The following is a 21427-nucleotide window of genomic DNA, read 5'->3' as shown; positions in this document are numbered from 1 at the left end:
CACATCGTGACGAGGTGGTCGAAAGGGTCATCGTCTTTCGTTGTACGTAAACGTGTCATGACCAGTGTCAGTTTGCTGAAACCTCTTTTTCCATGGCTAAAGTTAAGGATGCTGTCACAATCTACTGGTAAATTGATCAGGGTGTCGGGATTATTGTTTGACTGCAGATATTTCACGGAATAGGGTCTCCAAGGTGGTGTGATCATTGACTTTATAGCTTTCATCCTCAGTCCTGGCCAATAGGTCTAAAATGAATTCCACACGATCTAAGTCTTTTCCCGCAAACATCTTCGTGACTTTCATAGGAAAGACTTACATAGCTATCGTCCATTTTGCCTTGTAGAATTCGGTACGGTAGCCTCAGAAAAGATGAGTTATCATGGATTGCATCGTCCAAGCCGTTCACTAGGGCTCTGGGAACTCCATAGAATTCCTTAGCATGGAAAAACTTCCAGTCATCCAACGAGTCGGCTCCAGAATTAGAAATTGCCTCTTGATAACGAGCAGGTGGACGCCTAGGATATTTTTTAAGTTGAACCTTGTCTTTGGCTATTGAACCAACTTTTTTCCGCTGCTGCTTTTGATGCCTCGATTTCCCTCTATCTGATCAGTCTCAGAGGAGAGCATATAAGATGCTACGTGACGCCCTGAGTTTTGTGTTTGCAATCACCAGATCAAGCTGTTCAGTCTGAAACTTTTCTGCAAGAACCTTCGTCTTAAATTCTTATTCTTTAAAAGTTCTTTCTTTCGATTTTTGTCTAACTTTATGTTCATACATATCTAGTATCGAACTCCAAAATGGTATCTTAATTTCCCCCCCCCCTACCATCACTTCTCACTGTTCCAAGGGATTTTTATCTTTTAAATTTATTGTTTAGACGTTTTGTATTATTATTAAGGTTGAAATGAAATTTATTTTATTTTGGTAGTGTGCTCCAAGCGCAATTTTGTAATTTCTTCGCGGTTCTTCAGCCCACCCCCACCCAACCTGGAGAACTCATAACCACTCGCTTAAATAACAAATATCATATTTGAGTTCAGAAAGTCTTAAGCTTTATTTCAACCACCAACCCACCTCCCCAAGGTGGTCCCTGAAGACAAATCGTAATGCACTGGGACCAAAAGGCTTTTAATTATTTATTTGGAATAGAAGTTTGTTCTTTGTGGAGTTTAATCAAAAAAGTATTTTTTAAAATTGACACTGCGTATAGCTGATAAATGGACCTCCGTTATCCATTTAGTAGGCTGTATAAAATTATATTTTATAGGCTGTTTTTCAGTTTTAGGTATTGACACATCCTCCCTCTCCTTGGTAATAGACATAAACCTTTAGGTTTTGTGATTGACGGTTTCATTTTGGGTCATGGTTTCATCAGTGGAAAGAAAAGGTTCAGGAACAATTTTTTATCGGTTGTAATTAACATACACTACTTAAAGTTGGCTCAATTGGTTAATGTATATTCATTTGCTAAAATATTTAAGAGGATATCCTCTCTGTTCTTCACATCCTTTGCTATATTATCAGATCATTCACTTAAATCCTCATAACTTGTTACTTATCGATGCTGTGAAATCGGAAGCTTTTAAACTTAAAGAATTGCAAACTTCCGTTAGCAAACTGAACCAAATTGATAAATTTGTTTGAGAGGAAATAGTAAATTCCTTCGTGTTTCAATTCTTATTTGACTTTCTGTTATAACATAGGAAATAGATCATTGTTTCCTTGGTATAATATCTGTGATAAGGGATTGGTTTGCAATTCCACTCAAGAGCAGACCCGTGCACAAACTTAGATTTGGAAGAGGTGAGGGGTATGCCGAAACCACGGCCGTACCCAGGATTTTTTTTTCGGTAGGGGTTTTACTCAAAACAATTTTCGGGGGGCGGGGATTTACACAAAAAAACCTCAAAAAAAGCATACAAAATTTGTTTATATCCATTTTTCTTACATTTTTACGAATCAGACGAACATTTCGGGGGGGGGGGGGTTCAAACCCCCTAACCCCCCCCCCCCCGGATACGGCCTTGGCTGAAACTGCTAAAAGAGGAAAATTAAATGGCAAGTTGCGCACAAATATAGAAAACTATGGGGCTTTCTTAGGGATGTGTCTATTCCCATTGCATGCGTGTCTGCTTTATAGGACTTTATAGACAATTTATTGGAGTCTGCACTTTCGGATATTCTTTTCATATTTTCTCTTCGTTTAACCCAGGCTTTACTCGATTGAAAGTTTTTCTGCAGATTTTTTTTATTTTATAACGACCAGTAAAAAAATATATATATAATCTCTAATAATAAAACTTCAATTAAGCATAAAAGCCTGTTTTCATAATTACCACACCCACCAACATGAAGCCAAAAACTTTGTCGAAAGTTGAGCAATGTACATATGTAAGAAAAAAAAATATGGAAAAGTATTTTGTATAGTCAGCAACTAAACCAATAAAGGTACAGTACAGCTTATATCACCTTGCATACATTGGCAAACATGGCGGAATATCAAGTTTGTCAGGGAAAAAATAAAAAATCTAGAACAACATCTGGAACCATAGAAGATTAGTTCAGGCATTTATGTTAGTAGTTGTTTCTTTGAAGTGTGCATGTGACCACACATGAGCAAGTTGGCTGGGTTCTCTTGGATTATACTAGTCCAAATGACAAGAAGCATAAGCTCAAATTGGTATAATTTAGGCTAATTTGAACCTTTTTGAATAATTTCTTTTATAATTCTTTTATCAAATTGGATTGACTCCTATGAATTTCATTGGTCAAGTACCATTTTTACCAGCCCAACTGGTGGAAATGTTGAGACTAGCCCAAGTTTGCAACACTGTATGTGAGATGGAACTCTGTATTATCTTTTGAGCGAAAAAGAATGCCTCAAAGATGAAGTGTTTGGCAACTGACAAGACCAGAACGTAGATAACTGATTCAGTGTTCTAAATGCAAGGTTTATGATTAAACAAAAGTATTTAAATAATTACAATACTGATATGTAGTTTAATAAAAATAATAAATAAAAAAAAGAATGAAAAGCACACATGTATTGAGGAATATACAAGCAATGATGAGAGTGATGAATACTTTTCTAAACTATGCAAGTAAAGGCATGAAAAGGTAAAAATATAAAAATGTGGTTTTCATAATTCAGCGCTGTTGTGACTCAAATCTTAGGGCACTTGGTTCAGTTAAGATTTAAGGCAGTCCGTTGGATCCAGGAGGGCGATGGGGGCGCGCGCCCCCTAACGTAGTTTAAAGTAGTGTGATTTACTTAATTAACGCAAGTTTGTATTTATTAAACTTGCTCCTAACGCAAGTTTATCGGATCAACCTAATCTGCGCCCCCCCCCCGAAAAAAATCCTGGATCTGCCCCTGACGGCAGTAAGCCTGAACTCTAATTGTAGTTCTCAGAACAACAGTAGTGCATAGAAAACAAAAACGTGTCAAGCTGGCACAAGATGGAAACGAAAAAGCTTACTAGAGAGAATAAGATCCTTATATTATGCGTTTACTGTATTTCCAACATTTATCATAAATAGGTAGGTACTTTTTTAAGTGCATTTGTTGGAATTTAATATTCGTCTAGCCTTTAAAATAGTATCCCTGTAAGCATCTTATAATAGCTCTCTCTCTCTCTCCCTCCCTCTCTACATTCCTCACTCTCCGCTTTCTCTCGTTTCCTCTACCTCTGTATCCCCTTGTATTTAGTAGTTTATGCATTCTTCACTCTTTAAGGACAAAATGAGGCAGCAATGAGGATTTTGTATAATTTGCAAAAATATGAAGACTTATTACCGACGGAGCCGTTGTACAAAATGCTTGCTGATTCCAGCCTTGAGATGAAATGTTTTGGAGTATGTGCAAAGGCCTATATGAAACTCGAGTCTTTGCCTAAGGTATGAAGGTGCTTACTTGGTTTCCTTTTCAAATATATAAGAATTGTAGATCTAAACTTAATAAAATTGTATTTTCAGATATACTTAAAAAATAATTGATAAATCTATGTTCTCGATGTACATATACTTTTAGTAAATACGCACAACTTTTTTTCAAACAATTTGTGGTAACGAACTGTAAGTAAAGAGCGACTCGGATCAATAGTCCGAAACTCTACCAAAAGGGAATTTTGATACCAACAGATATATCAAAAGAATCGGAGTTTTATGTTGATTTCAAATACATAAGTTTCAATGAATTTAATCTTACCCGTCAAAGGTTATGAGCCTGAGAAAATGCCTGATTTTTGAAAAAAGAGGGAAACACCCCTAAAAGCCATACAATCTTAATGAAAATCACACTATTAGATTCAAAGCATCAGATAACCCTACATTCAAGGCCGTACCCAGGATCTTTTTTCGGAGGGACTTTTACTCAAAGATTTTTTTTACGGGGGGGGGGGGGGTTAAACAAAAAACTCAAAAAGCGCATACAAAATTTGTTTATATCCATTTTTGTCACGTTTTTATGAGTCAAACAAATATTTCGGAGGGGGGGGGGTTCAAACCCCCTACCCCCCCCCCCCTATGGGTAGCCTACGGCCTTGCCTACTATAGTAGCTTCAAGAGCCTAACTGAAAAAATCTGAAATTTTATATTTTCTGAAGGAAGAAAGATCTCGGATATGTGTTTATACATATCCGTATAAACACATATCCGTTCTAGTGTCCTTTTTAAGTTACCAAAAAATTGGAGGGCAACTAGGCCCCCTCCCATGCCCCTCTTTTTTCTCAAAATCGTCTGATCAAATACGTATAGTGTTTGTTATTGGGTTGTATGCGTACATTTTTCGGGGAGGGGGGGATTTTTTACGGGGATAATTTTCCATGGGGATGGAAATTTCCAGGGGGTGAATTTGTCAGAATCCCTATACGAAATTTTTCTATGTCTTGTTTTCTCTTTTCCGTCTCAATCTTACGCGTGGAGATGTTAAGGGTAATTGTCTGGGGTAAATTTTCACCAGAATTGAATTGTCTAGAGAATAAATCCTTTGGGAGAAGGCATTTCTCTGTGGAGGAGTAGACAGATTTCCTGGCATTATTTAAAAAACTATCAGAAATTTCATGAAAAAAACAAGTATTTTTAACTGAAAGTAAGGAGCAACATTAAAACTTAAAATGAACAAAAATTATTACTTATATGAGGGGGCTTCTCCTCCACAAAACCTCATTCTATACGTTGAATTTTGAATTATATCCCAGTTCATTAAGAATGACTCAAGAAATATTGTATTCTTTATTAGTACAATAAAAAGCTTTTTTATTCAGGCACTAAAAAACTTTAGCATAAAGAGCGAGGTGTTGTGGAGGAGTAACCCCGTCATATACATTGTAATTTCTGTTAATTTTAAGTTTTAATGGCTAAAACATTTAAGGTTACAATAACAGCTTTAATAATTTTCTCTTTAGCTATTACATGTTAGAACATTATAAAGCAAAATAAATGGAAAATTTCGGTGATTTGACTACATCTTCAAATACCCAGACGTGCCCAACCACCTGAGTTGATATTAGGTTTAAGTAGTTTTTAGAATATGGACAGTAAAAGTATTTAAAATGGGGAAAACGCTTTGTTTAAGTTGACAACCTTCGGTATCATTCTCTTATATTTCTAGATCAGTGATGAACTAAGGGATTGCTATCAAATGGCGGCTGATCAAATTTTTTCAAAAAATCCTCCGAAGGATGCAATTTCACCACGCGTAGATTGCATAAAATGTAAAAGAAAAATTCACGAATGGTAAGTAATTCATAGACACTAAAACTGGAGAGACTTAGTCTGATTTTGCTCTAACATTACCCAAAGTATAATAGAATAAACAACTTAGTCGGATTTAGGTCCTCCTACGCCTGGAGGTGAACACTGGTTCACCAAGACAATCTGTCATAAGCTTTAAACCAAAGCTTCTCCATTGGAGTCTTCAAAAACTTAGCTCCCTTCTCGAGAAGCCTGCCAAGGGATATAAGATACTATTTAAAATACTTAAAATAATATTTACAAGCATTTTAAGTAAGCTGAATTTAGACTAGCCTTACGTAAACTTTTCAGCCATAGATGAATAATTATAAAGATTTTTTCTACGGAATTTGACTGATATTAATGATTCGATCGTTTTCTATGATTACCGTTAATTACGAAGTGGATTGAATCCCTCAAAGCTAAGCTATTATCTTATATGGAGTGAAAAATCTTTTTCATGCAATCTAGGCGTCTCTGTTTGCTATTTAATAAAAAAAAACAAGCCTTTTAAACTGAAAGTAAGAAGCGACATTAAAACTTAAAACGAACAGAGATTATTCCGTAAATGAAAGGGCATGTCCTCTCCTCAACGCCCCGCTCTTTACGCTAAAGAATGCCTCTTTGGCACAGCTCTACTTTTTAAAGTTGTAAGAAACTTTGGCATAAAGAGCGGGGCATTGAGGAGGGGACAGCCCCTTTCATATACGGAATAATTTCTGTTCGTTTTAAGTTTTAATGCTGCTCCGTAATTTTAGTTAAAAAACTTGTTTTTTATTTAATTTTTGAATATTTTTCAGCTAATGCAGGTTCGAATTCGGCTCATCATACATTTAACAATTAAAACGGAATTTGCATATTAATTTTGCCAAAGTTTCCCCCTGTGTAAAATTTCCTCTAGAAAGTTCACCTCCAGAAACTACCCTCCCAATGTGAAAATGTTACCGTATAGATCAAAATTATTTATTATTTGTATAAGGGGGCCGTCCCCTCATACAGTTCCAGGAAATATGGCTCCCCCTCCATGAAAAATTCCTTCCCCTCACGGAAAATCCCTCCAGGTAAACTTCTTCCCACATAAAACCCCCCCACCAGAAAAATTCCCTCCCCAAACAATTCCATTCTAGCTAAAAATACCCCTGGAAAATATCCTGCGGACGATTCCGGCTGAAAATTTTTCTTAGCCCACTTTTATTTGAAAAGTACTTTAATTTCTGATTGTGTTAAAAATCATGCCGGAAATCCCCACTCCGTTGTAAATTCTTCTCACAAATACCCCCTGTCCCCTGCTAGAAAGGTGCTCCCACAGAAAGTTCGCTCTGAATAACTTATCTTGTGGAAAACTCCCCCATGGAAAAATTCTCCCGTGAACACCCCCCCCCACCTATTGAAATATACTCTAGACAAATCCAACCCGATAAATATTTCCCACGGACAATTCCCCATAATATCTCCATATTTAAAATTAAGTCGGCAAAGAGAAAGTAAGATAGATAAAAAGAATTTTGCATAGGAATTTTGGAAAATTCCCCAGTGTAAAATTTCCCTTGGAAAGTTCACCTTTAGGTGCCACTAAAGTCTCATAGTTCAAGCACATGACTGCGAAAACCCGGCAGCTTTTTCTACCAATTTAGAAGTATGTGTGTTTGGTGTCACTGATATCTATATCTTTTCAGCCAATCGCTATGGATGGCACAAGTTTTCCGTTGACAATCTGTAGATCTCATTTTGGTTTCGGTAGAATTTTCCACAAGCAATTAGGTACCAAAAAAGTCTCATGGTCCTAGTACATGACCTCAAACACCCGGAAGCCTTTTCTGTCCTTGTTGTTTACAGTTACAAGATTCAAATTTCGCCCACATTTGAAACTCTTTTCTCTTTTGCTTGCTAGTAAGGTTCTCTGAACATTTATTTTTCGTTAGTGTTGTGTCCGAAAAACCTTATAACAAAAAAAAAAAAAAAACAATGCTCAATATCACAGACGAAAAAAGTCGCAGATTCGATTGTATCAAAATTTGTGTATGACAACCCGTTGGCTTTAAACTTTTTTCAGGGGCGCCAAGTGGGACAGGGGAGGATCCTCCACCCTAGATAATTGCCACTATATTTTAGATTTTTTTTCCATTTAAAAATGCCTGTTTTGGTATTTTAATTGACAAAATTGTGAAACATGTTTTGAAAGCACATTCTCCCCCATCCTCTTATGTTTTTGTAAATTGACGTCACTGCTTTAAAGGGCCTGCAATTTGATTTGTAGGTGACGATTCATGGATCATACTATTCAGTGAGTGCAAGCTTTTTGTTTTCTCTTGCAGAGGCTATGCTTGACCCTCTACCTTACTTCTTCTTGGGTTTTTCCGACCTTAAAACTACCGCCTCACACCCAATTTCGATTCTCACTTTGTTCTGGTAGTAGTTGTTTGAAGATGCCACTGCAGATGGTGTAAATTTTCTGTTGTTAAAAATTGATCAAAATAAAGTCGGGAAATGGGTTGGAGAATTTAGGCTAGCACAGTCATAATGCCAATACCGAGGCCAAGAGCTTAAAGATTCTCTGAAAGTATGTCAGCACCTTGAAATATTTTGAGATCCAGCATAAGACCCTTAGGGCTGGCGAGGACAAAACTTTTAAATACAACCGGGTTAGGCCTGCTTACTTCATGCTGGCTCAGCAAAATTATCTATTAGTGGGTTTCGTCTCCTCCCAAATTGAGCAATTTCTGTCTCATGGAGAGTGAGACAGATGATGCGGAAGCAGTCAATAGTCTGCTATATTACCTTTGGGGGCTTCGTCATCCATGATGAAATTTTGGTTGCTTTTTAGAGCGAAAAACGGATCTTTGTCTCAATCTAGGGTATATGAAACTTCATCTTTCCCTATATTTCTATTTTTGGGTGTTTAGGGTTCTCCATTAAGATAATAACTGCAAAACATGTTTTAAATTCATCCGCAGTAATGTATGTATGTATGTATGTATTTATTTATGACCCATCATACAAAAAGAAAAAGAAAGATGGAGTACATTCAAAACAAAGAAAATCAAACAATCAAAAGCAAAAACCAACATTAAACATCAAAAAATGACATTTTGCCATTCATGGCCAGTTTCCTTACTGCACATATGAGCATTAAGCTCACATAGCTTGACACATGGATCCGATAGGCTATATTTTCTTATGAGATACGAGTTACGGGTCCACGGAGGGACTCGCAGTAGAAACTTAGCATATCTAAAAAACGCACGCTTCATTCTAAGACGATCAAATTAAATATTCGGTAAAACGGCACTAAATAAATAATATGTGGCAGGGCTACACTATTATAAATCCTTGCAAGAAGGGCTCTATTCAAATGGAAATTGGGAACTTACAATCGCACCATATGAACGACGAATTTTACTCTCCATATTTTCCAACATTAGTTGCTTAGTTTTCTTAAGATTCTTACCAATTGGGAGACCAAGATATGTCAACTTATCACAAGGCTTTACTCCAATACCATTCAAATCTATAGATGCATCATCAACTCTAGTCACACCTAACTCATTGAAAATCAAAAATTCACATTTTGCTGCGTTTAGGGAAAGCCCAATTTCACGGTAATTTTCAGAAATTTCTCGGAAACATTTTTCTAACCCGCTAGTGGTCCTACTAACATCAAGAACATCATCTGCATAACAAAGTATCGATAAATCCACCCCTTTATGAATACAACACGAAGAAATTTGGCACTGAGCTGGCAACGTTGCATTATTATATATTGTGGGTGAAGTAATCGCACCCTGTTTAACCCGAATGTGAATTGGTATTTCTTTGGTCAATAAATCATTTCCAGGAATACGTATTTTAGCTTTCATATGGCGGTACATGTAAAGAATAGGTGTAACTAAATCTGGCGATACTCCACGGTGCAGAGGCTCATTCGTTGCTTGGGGATGCAATAGCGAGTCAAACGCTTGACTAACATCATACGTTCCAAGGGCTAGGGTCCCATCGGACTCAGCTGCATCAATCAATAAATTACACCAAACATTTTAGAGCATGGAAACATCCCAGCTTAGGCTGGAATCCGAACTGATAAGGAGGCGTATAGCAAGTAGAACGTAGACTATTAATTATAAGCAATTCAAACATTTTAGCAAATACACTTGAAACAGTTATGGGTCGGTACGACGAACACTCATATGGATCCTTCCCTTTCTTAAGGATCGGTGAAACAAGACCTAAACAAAAAAAATCCGGGACTACACCACTGCAAAAAACCATTTGGTAAAGCAACGAAAGATGACAAATCATCTTATAAGACACATTTTGAAAAAGAAGGGCACATATACCATCACAGTCCATCGATTTTTTCTTTTTAAGCTTTCGTATACCTTCACTCAAATTTCTGGTACTAACTACAAAGGCACCCGGTCCGGGATTAAACAGTCGATCATTTATTTCACTTTCAAATTTCTCACATTGTTTAGCATCAGGTTCAGTAAACTGATTCATAAAATACTAATACCATTGTATCTCACTGATAGTAGCTATATTTTCCCTAGTTTTATTATTGGCCGAAAGAATCTTCAGTACCTTTTGTGGATCATATTGTATCGATTCGGTAACTACAACACTCTGAGCAACTCTGTAAGATTTGAGCTCCTTCGGAAAACGCCGCTTTGTAAGAAGCCGCAAGGTGTTAAAAATTCCATTTCTAGGGTTTTCACATTCATTCCACAAACATAGCAAGAACTTCGAGGATTGACATGCGGCTTTAAGGCTTTCGTTTTTAGACCATCCAAACTTCTCGGTGCCAGGTCTACACTTTCTTATAGGGACAGCGTCCATCTCAGCTATTTTTAGAGCATGGGCAATCTGTGCACAGTAAAAATTCAGCTCAATCCGTATCGCAGACTGGTCCATCCCAGGCTGCCGCTGAAGGAGCTGAAACGGAACTTGAATTTTATCCAATATGCGGTCGCACTCCGCTTGGAAGATATCCTTATCAATCTTATCCCAACATTTAAGATGAAAAGATTTTGAAAGCTCTTTCGCTGATTAGTATAATTCATAGCATATGTAGTCTGGTCAAAAAATTTTGGAGGAAAATACTGCACATAAGAAATCTTTGAGTTGATTTTCAGAAAATAATTGCATTTCTTACTGTGCCTGAGTGAGTTTTAAGTCTCATGCTTTCCCTTAATTTCTCAGCTTCAATTGTTTTTGAAGTGTTTTTGCTATGCAAATTCTCTGCCTTAACAGTAAATTGTCTTCGGAATCGGATTTCAACTGTGATACCTCCTTGTGGAGGACACTTTCATTTACTGGCAGCATGGTAGTCTGGGGATATTTTTCATTACTTCGATCTTCAAACTCGACTCCTTGCAGCTTTAAAACGCCGTCGTCACTTTAGTCAGTCCAGGAACTCTCCATGCCACATCCCTGAGTAATGGTTAAACCTTCGATGGTGGCTGTTGAAACGAAGCAAAAATTCATTTTAGCTTGAGAGAGGAGAGAGAGAGAGAGAGTGGGCAGGTGGGGCAAATTATGGCATATTTAGCATCTAGGTAACCTGACACAGCTTAATGTGATCATATGTAGGCAAAAAATGATGCCTCATGGTTCAGCCAATTATCATTGGCTGATCCAACCCTACAAAAAAGGAAAAAGAGTTCACTACATTGGAAACACTATCGTCTTCAAATTTCGTGTCTTGGAAACAATAAAATTCATTTTTCATAAATCAAGAGGCAAAAAAACGACTGAAAACCTACTATCCGCCCCTAATCAAATGCAGTGAACTTGAAGCTCATTCCTACACTGTCTGGGATCATTGGCAAAATCTGATCATTATAGTCTTCTGGCAGACCAAAACTCCCATAGCACCCCCTGAACGCGTCCCTGTTGTATTAATACCTGTTACTGATACCTACATCCGGTCCTTCGGACGATGGATAAGTCAGTATGATTTCTCAGCAGTAATCAATGAACAAGCCCTGGACAGAAAAACATATTTGGTAAACTCGATCTTGTACGAAAAGTACGAGGAACACTTCCCAGAAAGACTGTTTACAAGTCCTCCTCTGATCGCCCGTGGATCATAACTAAAATCAAGGTATATGAAACAACGATCTAAAACTCATGATAAAGGCTTGCGCAACAAAGTCGTTGCCATCTGCCGCAAAGTCAAGAAATCGTTTGCTGCAAACCATGTTAATCCATGTCTGTTTACCAATTCCAAAAAATGGCACGATTCAGTAAAGAAGCTGACCGGCAAAACTCGAGACTCCCATTTACGGATTGTTAAAGACAACTCTTATTTGCCAGCGTCAGAGGTGAATAGTTTTTTCACTGGTATATGTACCACTTTCCCAAGCTTTACGGTGAAGAACTTGCACAAGTTCTCGAAAACTATAGACAGTGTAACGAGCAACCGCCAGTGTATAAATATGTACCCGAAGGAATCTTTGCTGTGCCGAAATTTGACCCTAACATTACTAGTATGTTTCATATCGATGTGAACTTGCAAGTCAAACTCTCAATGAATTGAAGTGCAAGGTAATGAGGTTCAACCGTCTAAAAACTGATTTCAAAGAGACAATACCCCTCTTCCAGCCTATAAACAGCGAAAACATACTTGGCGTTACCTTCTCAACTGATTGCAGATTCAACATCCATGTGAACGAGCTAGTCTGCAAAGGCTACGCTACCCTGCAATCCCTTTTTACAATAAAAAGGTTCAGTTTCAGTGAAAAGTCACTAAAACTGGCGTATGTCCTGTTTGGGATCCGAGTGCCCAGGTAAGTTCTGGGCTAAGCCAAGACATTGAGGTCATATAATACGCCCTTGTAAAACTATGATGGGAGAAAGTTATACTTCCTACGAAAAGGCCCTTGAATTACTAGGACTTGAGTCACTCCACAACCGCCGCCTAAACCTTGTAATCAACTTTGGACAATTCATTCTAAGAAGCTAAAACCCAAGTGTATCCTCCCCCAAATGCACCCCCCAACACACTCACCAGAAGACAGAGAAGTTGGAACCAGTTTATTGCCGCACAATGCGGTATCAACATTCTTTTGTTCCCTTTTTCACGGGTCTGTTTAACAGCATAAAGTAACCGTGGTTAGTGCAATTTTTATTTACCTTGTAAACAACTCGGTTTTAGTGCATCTTTGTCCTGTGTCGAGTATGTAATGAAATATGTCTATGTCTATGTAATTAAAGCAAAAGTGAGAAATAATAAATAAGGAGTATATTTATTCATTAGAAGTCACATAAATTGGCTGTTACCAAACGTAACACCTATAAAAGTATTTCTATCCCATATCTAAATCACTAATGATATTTTCACATATTTTTTCAGGCACTCAAATAGTGGTGGGGGGGGTCCTTCTATCAACTAAAATCCCAGGATTTCCATATTTTTTTTTAAATTTCCGAGTGACTCGGCCTACTTGACTGAAGTCACGTCCGTTCTTGAAGTTTTTCCTGGGACCTCTTTCTTCGTAATTGAGTGGATATGCCTTCTGTATGCCTCACGGCCTTCTGCTGGGTGAAGAAGGTCTGAAAGGCGATGAGGCGCAAGGTTTTCCTTCCACCTCTTTGGGGGACGACCACGAGGACGAGAACCGTGAATTTGGCCTTCAAAGATGATTTTCAGGAGACGGAACTGACTCATCCGTTTGTATTTTCCGAGAATTTTAATTTTTTTTCGAAGTTTTCCGCCCTCCCAGAAATAAATCTTTCATACGTGTATAGGTTTGAAGATTACTTAATTCATACTTTGCCTAATTACACAGGTTTGAAGAACTGGATTTATTATTATTATTATTATTATTGCTTAGATTTTGCATCATAAATATTCATCTTAGTTACTAAAATGAAAATAATAGTACTTCTTAGAATTGTTTTGCTATATATTAATCTCTATAGTGACTTGCTATATTTCCCGGAGTACGTAATCCTTTTAGAAAGGAAGAGGAATATGGTGAATATTCAGATACATATTAATTTAACCTGTGACCTCCCTTAATTTGAAAGAATATGTATATGGATCAATGTCGGATGAAGTGTGCAGCATGGGTGATGGGGACTAGCATGGATAAATTTCATCATTCTTGGGTACCCCTCGCCTCTCCGTTCCTCGCGCAGAGAGAAAAGTAAATATTATCCTAGTATTTTGATAAGTATGACAGTATTCTCAAAAATAAAAATTTCCTAAGCATTTTATTCCACACACAAATGTCTGTGAAGGTCTTGCACACCACAAAAAAATTTCCACGGACACCCCTCGAAGTAGATATGAAGTTGCTTCCATCAGACTAAAGTTTGATAAGCGTGATAAATTTGAAAGACACTAAATGACTTTGTTTCTAGTAATTAATTACCTTCACGAATATTTTAGGTTTTTATTCTATGTCAAGCCCATGTTTTAATAGTGTAAGTTAAACTTGACGATTTATGTGTTTGGCATTCTTCATCTACTTCCCAGTTTAACGACATAAAATCTGCAGGTTTAATGGCGATTACTATGTCTTTCAGCGTTTGTTTTACGCCCTGTCTACCCCCCACTAATTTGAAATTGTTCTTTTTCGTCAAGAAGATTTTCTGGAATGCACATACCATGCTTCTTCAGTTAAAATGACAAAGCGATAGTGACGGAAACACTCTATACCCCAGGGGGCTTTACCTTTGAATCCATTAAATAATTCGATTCTTGTGTCCTCCTCTTGAGCTAAGGAAGCACTCAAGACATTAAATGAAGATCTATGCTTGAATTTAAAGGCTGGGTCTTGCCTTTTCACATAGGTGTTAACAATGTACAAAAAAGGCTTATAAAATAGTAACTTCTTCTGTGATTATTTAGTGATTGCCAGTAATTTGGCGAAAAAAAAAAAAAAAAAAAAAATGAAATTTTCAGCCAGTAAAACAAAAAGGAAAATGTGTACAGTCGTTGTTACACCTTTTAGTTTCACACTTCCGAGACAATTACCAAAAAATGTTTGATAAGTTGCTCTCAAAGGGAGGTTTGGCGTGGCACTGTACATCAGAAGGACCAAAGTGTGCAAGGCCGTATCCAGGGGTGGGTTTGGGGGTCAAACGCCCCCCCCCCCCCCAAAAAAAAATAATGTTTGTCCGACTCGTAAAAACGTAACAAAAATGAATGTAAAATTTTGTATGCGTTTTTGAACTGCTTTTGTAAAGTTGCTCTCGAAGGGAGGATTGGCGTGGCACTCTACGTCAGAAGGACAAAAGTGTGCAAGGCCGTATCCTGGGGATTTTTTCGGGGTTCAACCCCCCCCCCCCCCAAAAAAAATATGTTTGTCCGACTCGTAAAAACGAAACAAAAATGAATATAAAATTTTTATGCGTTTTTTGAACTCCTTTTGTAAAGTTGCTCTCAAAGGGAGGATTAGCGTGGCACTCTACATCAGAAGGAAAAAAAAGTGCAAGACCGTTTTCAGGGGATTGGATAGGGGTTCAACCCCCCCCCCCCCTAAAAAAATAATGTTTGTCCGACTCGTAAAAACGCCACAAAAATGAATATAAATTTTTTTTAAGCGTTTTTGAACTCCTTTTGTAAAGTTGTTCTCAAAGAAAGGATTGGCGTGGCACCCTACATCAGAAGGACAAAGTGTGCAAGGCCGTATCCAGGGGATTGGTTCGGGGTTCAACCCCCCCCCTCCTAAAAATTTTTTTGTCCGACTCGTAAAAAAGTAACAAAAATTAATATAAAATTTTTGATGCGCTTTGAACTCTTTTTGTAACCCTCCCACCCAAAAAAATCCTTTCGTAATTTACCCTTTACCCCCCCCCCGTAAAAAAAAAATCCTGGATATGGTCATGAAAGTGGAATTGAATAAACATTAACCCTGTTGGTTCTCACTTTAAGAATAGCTAAGCAAACAAATTTTGACAGTTTTCTTGAGGAATCTTCCTGATAGTTAAATAAAAATAATTGATTTACTACAGGAAATCTCCAATAAGACGGGTAGGGCCCACGAAATCCTGCTCACAAGGCAGTTGTCGCTATTAGCGATTTGCACCACAGTAATATGTAAGCATTGCAGAAAGCAAAGAGAGGTACTAAAACTTAAGAGTCAACATAAGGTGTTATCTTTATCTTAGACGGGATGCGGCCTAATAATCCCAACTCTTCCTGCTGAAGTGTGGATATTACTTTCTAAATAAAAAAAATGGGTGCAACAAATGTAGTCAGTTTGTAATTGCAAATTGCTATTTATACAATGTATTTCAAGACCTCTGAATTGAAAAACCTAATGTTTAAGCAAATAATTTCCTAAGTATTGTGATAATAAGAAGTTAAAATTTTTGTAACATTGCCCTTGTGTGATAACATTCCAGGAAAAAAGATGAACTTTAGTGTAAAGAACGGGGGGCAGGGGATGACGGTATACCCCCTCAAATAAATGATAATTTCTGTCCGCTTTTATTTTTAACGCCATTCTTTACTTTTACTTCAGATTTTTTTGTACTTAAAACAAAAATATTATTTTCAAAGCTATTCCAATTAGCTATACCCTGTCTTTTAGCTAAAATTCAAATTTCTTATCATAATGCTTCGATTCTTAAAACTAATGTTTCGTTCAAAAACTGCTATTTCCGCAGTTTGGTCGCATTTGTGCAAAGCGGTACAAACTGACAGAAATCTGCACATGTCTGTAGTGCGGTCTAATCTGTTACTTGAATGGGGACTTGAAATTTAGATTTCTATTCAAATGATCTCGCTGTTTATATTTTATTACCAGTTATTTTCAAGACAAAAAACTCTCTAGCAAAAAAAAAAAAACACTCATCCAAAACTATCCTTCTCAGAAAAAATATTAAGTTTTGAATTTTTTGTAGCTATGAGGTTTAAACCTCTGATCTATGGCCCTAGATATATTGAATTTGGTGGCATCACGATCAACCCCTTATTGGGGCAGGGTTTCCGCATTTTTCAATTTCACCCATATAATCATACATCAATAAATAATGAGGTGTAAATCTAGAGTGTATAAGTCTTTAAATACTTAGGATCAGTATAGCAAGCAGATTCATTTGATGTATAAATAATTATAAAGCCCCCTTTTTTTAGTCCTTAGGTTTCTATTGGAAAGTCAAGGTCAGGATTTTAGTTGAGCCATGATTGTTGGAAAACTGTTTTCTTTCCCCATTTAAAGTGTTCCAAGTTTTAGCCCTACCAGGTACCTATCTGAAGCGAAGGAACATTTTTTTCCCTCGAAGAATGATGCCAGGTGAAAATTATTATTCGATTCAAATTTCAGGTGTGGTACTTGTCCTAGTTGTGAAGAAAGCTACCCCTTATGTATAGCCACGGGACGTCCAGTGTTTGACGTGGCAACTGCAGTAGCATGTTCACACTGTCGTCATTTTGTAATAGAAACTGAAGTAAAAGCAGATATGCGATGTCCTCTTTGTCAAGGACTTGGTTTTGGATCATAGATCCAAACCCTCGGCCCCAACCGAGCAGTCGCCGTGGTTATGCTGTTTATCTTCTTCTTTTACTGCTAGCTGCGACTGTCCTTAAGTTATGTTTTTTTATCTGCTTACTTTTGAAGAAAAAAACAATAATAAACTATTTGTTTGGCTAGTCTTGTTTGGTAGTGTCTCCTAATAAATGGTGAATTCTAATTAAGCATTGTCACTGAAGTTAGCTTGAAGTTCATTAACCTGACTCAACATACTCAATATATACATATCAAGCTCACTCAATATATACACCAAGCTCATTCAGACAAACAAACTATTCTTAAGCTTAAAATTTTCTAATTTTCCATAAAGAATATATTACCAAAATATTATTTTCACTTTGAAAGTTCAGTGCTGAATTTGAAAGCACTTTTTATTTAGTAAAAATATTAAGTAACCTTCCACACTCAACGGGAGGTTCAACTAGGAGGTTCTGGAGCTTCCAAACTCAACATTAAGCTTAGTTTTAAAGCTAATTTAATGCATACAGTAAGCTCACTCAGATATGCAAACGACCCCTAAACTTAATACCTACTGGTATTCCATCGAATTTGTAGTACAAAATCATAGTTTTCACTTTACAGAGTTTGGTGATAATTTTTAGAGCATCTGATGCTTAGCCTAATTCTTAAAGCAAACATGAGGAACTAATCCTAGCTCTACTGTACAGCCGATGTCCCCTCTCTTGCATTCCGAAATTCACTGATTTGTCTCAACGTCTCAGGAGAGCAGAAAGAATGTTTTAGCTCTTGTTAAATTCGTTATTGTTGCAAGAGAATTTATCTTGAGGTTTGTATATTTAGATGCAATATACTATAAGAACTAATCCTCGATATTGCCTGCGATAAATGTTTTGAAAACTAGTTTTCCGTTTCGAAATGGTATCTGAGATAATATGTGAGATTATTTTATTATCTACCTCGCTCAAAGACTGTGTATAATTTGTCTATTGTGTCTCCCTAGCCTAACTGTGGTAAATAACATTTAGGTTAATAAAATGAACATTTATCCTCACTTATATTTTTGACTACAATTTAGGTCGTGCCCATATTCGGGAATTTTGTCAACATAGTTCGAATTACTTGCTCGGAAATTGCAAGAGTAATCAAAATGAAGATTTTCGATACATTGATTTGCTCTCCATTTATAGTTAAAAGAGTAGTGATTATTTTTGGCCGTTGAGTTTGAGACTGAGTTGTTGTTCTTTTAAAGTCTGCATCCTTTAAAGTCTTCTTTTAAAGTCTGTCAGTCTTAGATTTTTAAAATTTATTTCTTTGAATTTGCAATAAAAAGATACGCTACTAGAGAGATTACCAACAAATTATAATATCAAATAGTGCAATACAACGTATCTGACGCTTACGATAGTATGCACGGCAATCGATGCTCCAGGATGAGGCTACTAATATCAACGAAAGGACACAATTCTGCTATCATTTCACAAATGAAGTATTTTTATCATTCCAAGGTTCTATCTATCTATAAAATTTAATTTTTTAATTTCGTGTCCATGGTTTTTATATTCAATTGCGTCGAATATTATAGTATATTGTTTTAAAGGACAACTTTCGTAATTATTACGAATGTTTAGATGCTTCTAAGTGAAACTCACGAATTGAGACTAACGACGAATCTGGGGAAGAAACAGGTTAAGTTTACAGCAACAAGGTGGAATTTTGGATTGAGTAGTTATTGAATTTTTAAAATAAGTCAATTAACTTTCCTCGGAAAGTCTTTCATGCGTGCCCAGGACTTGAACCGCAGTCTCCATTTCTCGAATTTAATTTTGAATAGCCTGCCTATGTTGATGGTGATGAGTTTAGACGCTAAAAGATGCGTAGTGTGACGGGCGTAGCGTAAAGCCTAATTGAAAACATTACGAAGTTTTTGGTTGTAGTGGGTACTAAAATTCAAAGTATAAACACATACAACAAGTACTGACAAAACCTATCCTCTCCACACAAAAAAAGTGACCCTTTGTCCACGTCTCCGGAGACGATTCCATACCTATGCGAACCTGGCGAGTAAATCACAAGTTCCGTAGGTGATTATACTTGTTCCGTAAAACCTGTATTAAATTTAATTTATTGGCATGGAGCGATTAAATAGTACAACATTTACCCTCTAGAGGCACTGAGGTACGCGGGGTCACTTTTGGAGAGTCTTGTCAGTACTTGGTCAATATGTGTTTATACTTTGCTAAAATTAGAAGAAGAGCCGTGAATGAAAAATCACCAAAATGAGCTAAATACACAGGGCACCGAAAAGCTTAAGGAAGTAGAGTTTTCCTTCAAAGGTGTAGGTGTCTTTGGGATCCAACGTATTGTTAATGCTTGAATTTTTACGGACTAAAAGCGTTCTTATATTTAGCTTTCTTTTCACGATTTGATGTAGCAACACTAGACGAAATTTTAGTGCTTCCGAAAACACTTCACAGTTCTACGAAAATGAAAATCCTTTAGGAAATCGCTGTTTTCAAGTATGAATAGGCAAAAGAAGGGCCTAAGAGGCAAAACATTTTATAAATTTTATTTATGAAATTTTTAATTATAATAATTTTTTATAAAATTATTTAGTGAAACAGGTTAAGTTTCTGAGACGAATCTGAGACTAAAGAATCGAATGATACATTATACCGTCTTTTTTGTGCAAGTTACAGGTGCAGACTTGTCGCAAAATTGCTTGTTTCAGAGGGAAAACAAAGCTAAAGGATACAGATAAGATCGTTTGAGAGATCTCAGATCCTACCTGGTTAATAAACTCCACAAAATATCTCAAAACTAATTTTTGCCAGATACGATAGTATGCAATAGCCTATGGGCGACGATCCGTGATTATACCTCTGAGAATTCCCGCCGATAAAAATCATGAAAAAAAAAAGTTACAGTCCCTTGTATAATTGTTACAAGTAAGTAGATAAGAAACCAAGCATTGTACGAAGAACATTCTGTATTTAATGATCGTCTTGCATTGGAGTAAAAATACCAAAATTACTTAAAGAGGGGTAAACTGCTATTTTAGGGAACGCCGTTGGTAGTTTCAAAATTGTAAATATAACACATTTGAAACTTTCAGGTTTGTCAAAAAATAAATTGAATACAAAAATATAAATGTGACAAATGTTCTAGCCATTCAACCGTTGAAGTATATTAGCATTGGATACGGACGAAAGTATGCTTTTCAACTAAAAACTTGGTAGGTATGAGCTTATTTCGACCCCCCCCCCCCCGAAAATGAAAATTAATTGCCCCCACCCCCTCGTAAGGGTTGGACCTTTTTTACCTATACTCTTGATATCATTGCCCATTGAAGCACAAAATGAATTTTGTGGGAAACTATTACTTTTAATCAGCTTCGAGGTCAACGCAAACTCCAATTTCCAATTTTCAGGGCGCAAGGAAAGTCAGATTCCTTGAAAGTCAAATTATCGTGTTGGCGCAAATAAGACCAGCCTCGAAGGTTCAGACGTAAATTACCAGAGATAAGGTGGGACATATAAAGGGAAATCTTCAACTGATGCCTTCTTCTGCCTAAATAAATAATCCCGATCTTTTGATCGGGAGCACCACGACAGAAACAACTCTTTGGATAAGAGTTGTGAAGGGAAAGTGATTTTAAGGTAGAGCAAGATCACGGTTCCGTTTCTTACGAAGATTAACACGAAGTTGAGCACCCCCCCCCTAAAACTGTATGCTTCCTATTCAGTTAACCTTTTGTGTAAAAGCTATTCGCCTTGAATAGGCGTCCATAAGGGGGGGGGCACCAGTCCAGTCCTTTTATATTACACACCCCAGACATATTTATTAGATTTTCGGCCATGCTGAGGTAGTGAAGGTGAAGGGAAAGTGATTTTAAGGTAGAGCAAGATCACGGTTGCGTTTCTTACGAAGATTAACACGAAGGTGAGCTACCCCCCCCCCCAAAAAAAAAACTGTATGCTTCCTATTCAGGAAGCATACATGAAGGATATCGTAAAATTAAAAAAGGATTATATCGTTGACATAACTTCCATTTTCACAGGATATTACATTATTCTATCTTTAAAAATATTTGGGAAGGGGTAGAGAAGGTTTCAAAGGCTTATTCCCAAATTCTTAGCTGTTTATAAGCCTGCGAAGAAGGCAAATCTATGTCAATATCACTGTCCCAAAATTCTGAAAGGTCTTCTGTGACTACTGCCCTTTTCTGCAGCAAATATGCGACAGGAATGCA

At 37.0% G+C, this 21427-nt stretch overlaps 1 protein-coding gene across 2 annotated transcripts in view; it reads left to right on the top strand.

The window, feature by feature from the left end:
- The window catches only part of Oseg4 (intraflagellar transport protein Oseg4), a 182665-nt gene extending 165271 nt beyond the window's left edge, over nt 1-17394 (top strand). For both annotated transcript variants that reach the window (XM_089088804.1, XM_089088805.1), the window contains 3 exons: nt 3738-3898; nt 5613-5737; nt 17011-17394. In XM_089088804.1, the coding sequence (XP_088944930.1) occupies nt 3738-3898; nt 5613-5737; nt 17011-17188 (464 nt within the window). In that variant the 3' untranslated portion in view covers nt 17189-17394. The remainder of the gene's footprint in view (nt 1-3737; nt 3899-5612; nt 5738-17010) is intronic.
- The last annotated feature ends 4033 nt before the right edge of the window (nt 17395-21427 follow it).

Source organism: Artemia sp. Qi Xiang Cuo, chromosome 5 (assembly GCF_049724085.1).
Source record: "Artemia sp. Qi Xiang Cuo chromosome 5, ASM4972408v1, whole genome shotgun sequence".
Taxonomy (NCBI): Eukaryota; Metazoa; Arthropoda; class Branchiopoda; order Anostraca; family Artemiidae; genus Artemia; species Artemia sp. Qi Xiang Cuo.
Note: the sequence above shows the minus strand (reverse complement) of the source record. Positions and strands in the feature narration are given on the sequence as shown.